Here is a 2,022-nt window from a genome sequence, read left to right as displayed (position 1 = left end):
CCCGGCCCGCCCCCGACTATAAAGGGAGTAGGCGGCTTCCCAGGCTCCAGCACGCGTTCCAGCAGCTGCCTTTCCCGCTCACCCTGTACTGGGACCTCAACTCACTTCCATTCAAAATGGACCCCAACTGCTCCTGCGCCACTGGTAAGGCACGCCGGCTTTCTGGGACTTCGGACTCCATTTCTCAGCCCGGGGAACCATCGTCCCTTTGGATGGGGGAGGGCACACCATTAGTTTTGAGTGAAATGGGTTCTTTCCTTTCCACTCCAGATTTTCCACTTCTTTTTCTCTGGCTAAGCGCCTACAACACCCTTTTGGACTTACGATGTATCACCCACTCTATCCCCAAAAGCTGGCTCCCATTTCAGGTGATCCATTATCACCTCGCTGAGCTGGGCCTGTAATCCGGAGCCTCTTTCCCTGTGGGGAAAACACAGAGGGTGCCCTATGCTTCCCAGCAGCAATGTGGAGAAGATGGAGTGACACTTCAAATGGTTCTCTGTGAGATGGGAGCTGCCAGGGCTGGGCCAGTGTGGCCACGGGTGCAAGATGTCAGTGACCCTCTGCTATGTCTCCTGCATCACGCCCATGGCTCCCTTCCTGTCTTTGATCATTTGCAGGCGACTCCTGCACCTGTGCTGGCTCCTGCAAATGCAAAGAGTGCAGATGCACCTCCTGCAAGAAGAGTGAGTGTGGGGCCTTCCCTAGGAGACTGGGCTGAGGCTGGGAGGAAACCCAGAGCTTGCTCTGAGTGTAAGCCTCTGGGGAACTGGTCTTCTTTTGCCTCCAAAGGTCATTCCACTCCCTCTCCAGACTTCCTCCACTGTTCTGAGCTCAGATGGGTCAGAGCAGACTTTTTCTATTGGGACAGAAACCCCAAAGTTATCTCTTGTCCCAGAATGGAGCCCAGCTGCCTTATAATAAGGGTCCTGTGGGCTGGGGGCAGAGCTGGAGCCAAGCCTGCTGTTGGGATAAGTCTGCTCTGACTTCTCATTCTCCCCTTTCTTCCCCAGGCTGCTGCTCCTGCTGCCCTGTGGGCTGTGCCAAGTGTGCCCCGGGCTGTGTCTGCAAAGGAGCATCGGACAAGTGCAGCTGCTGCGCCTGAGGTGGGGTGAACCCTGCTCCCGTGTGTGCACACCTGAATTTCTTGTCCTTGTCTCCAGACCCGTTTGAATCATTCCTTTTTTCACGAAGCATGTGAATGATAATAAAAGCTGTGTACTTAATTTTGACTCTGGGTTTCTTTGTGTGCTATGAAATTAAGGAACTGAGGCAGGGGACTGAATTCCAAGTGCAGAGACTTGGGCTCTGCACTCCAGTATTAGACTGCAAATACTGTGTTCCTGCAAGCCAGGTGACCTTACTGAGCTTCATCTTCTGTAAAATAGAAAAGTGTTGTGCCAAATCCATTTGAAGTGTCTGTGAGTGCAATGGGGGACACATGGTCCCCTTCATTCTCATGTGAAGTGTTGAAGGCATGGAAACTTCTTGATTTTTTAAAAATTTGTCTGATTAACTTCACTTCCTCATTGGATTCTAGACTTGAAAGTGATCATAGGGTCTGAAAACCAACTCCCCAATTCCTTTTGTCCTCAGTGGTTCCCAAACCCCATGGTGAAGAAAGTTTTTATTTTCCTTTCATGTCATGCCTAAGCTTCAGTAAATTAAAATTAATTATAGGGAAAATGAAAACCAAGAATGAAAAGAACAAAACCCATTTATTTTACATTCAACAGGAAAATTTCAGTGAATGCATAAAGATGGAAGAAACGAATAATCTACACACTCTGCACATATGTTCATTGGCAACATGCATTGCAGACAGGAAACAGTATGCAGACTGTCCCTAGTGTGTGGCCTACACACCCTCAGCCACACTGGTGGAGACATTTTTACTAGGAACCCTTAGTCCTAGTTCACCCAGAGCTGCTGGCAGTATATTCACTGAGCCCTCAGAATACAGATTACTCTGTTTTCTTTTCTTTGTTAATGGAGATTGAAACCTGGGACACAACCACTGAG

At 49.2% G+C, this 2,022-nt stretch overlaps 1 protein-coding gene across 1 annotated transcript; it reads left to right on the top strand.

The window, feature by feature from the left end:
• On the top strand, positions 1 to 1,232 carry LOC124967081 (metallothionein-2-like). Its single transcript, XM_047529075.1, has 3 exons — positions 1 to 144; positions 621 to 686; positions 1,014 to 1,232. The coding sequence occupies exons 1-3, from the start codon at positions 117 to 119 to the stop codon at positions 1,103 to 1,105; spliced, it is 186 nt and encodes a 61-aa protein (XP_047385031.1). The 5' UTR covers positions 1 to 116; the 3' UTR covers positions 1,106 to 1,232.
• Positions 1,233 to 2,022: the final 790 nt, after the last annotated feature.

The sequence above is a fragment of the Sciurus carolinensis genome, chromosome 16 (assembly GCF_902686445.1).
Source record: "Sciurus carolinensis chromosome 16, mSciCar1.2, whole genome shotgun sequence".
Lineage (NCBI taxonomy): Eukaryota > Metazoa > Chordata > Mammalia > Rodentia > Sciuridae > Sciurus > Sciurus carolinensis.
This window is presented reverse-complemented; position numbering and strand designations above follow the sequence as displayed.

Coding starts and splice junctions, on each gene's coding strand:
- LOC124967081 (XM_047529075.1), top strand. CDS start 117: ATGGACCCCAACTGCTCCTGCGCCACTG. Junction 145..620: donor CAACTGCTCCTGCGCCACTG/GTAAGGCACGCC, acceptor GATCATTTGCAG/GCGACTCCTGCACCTGTGCT. Junction 687..1,013: donor ATGCACCTCCTGCAAGAAGA/GTGAGTGTGGGG, acceptor TTTCTTCCCCAG/GCTGCTGCTCCTGCTGCCCT.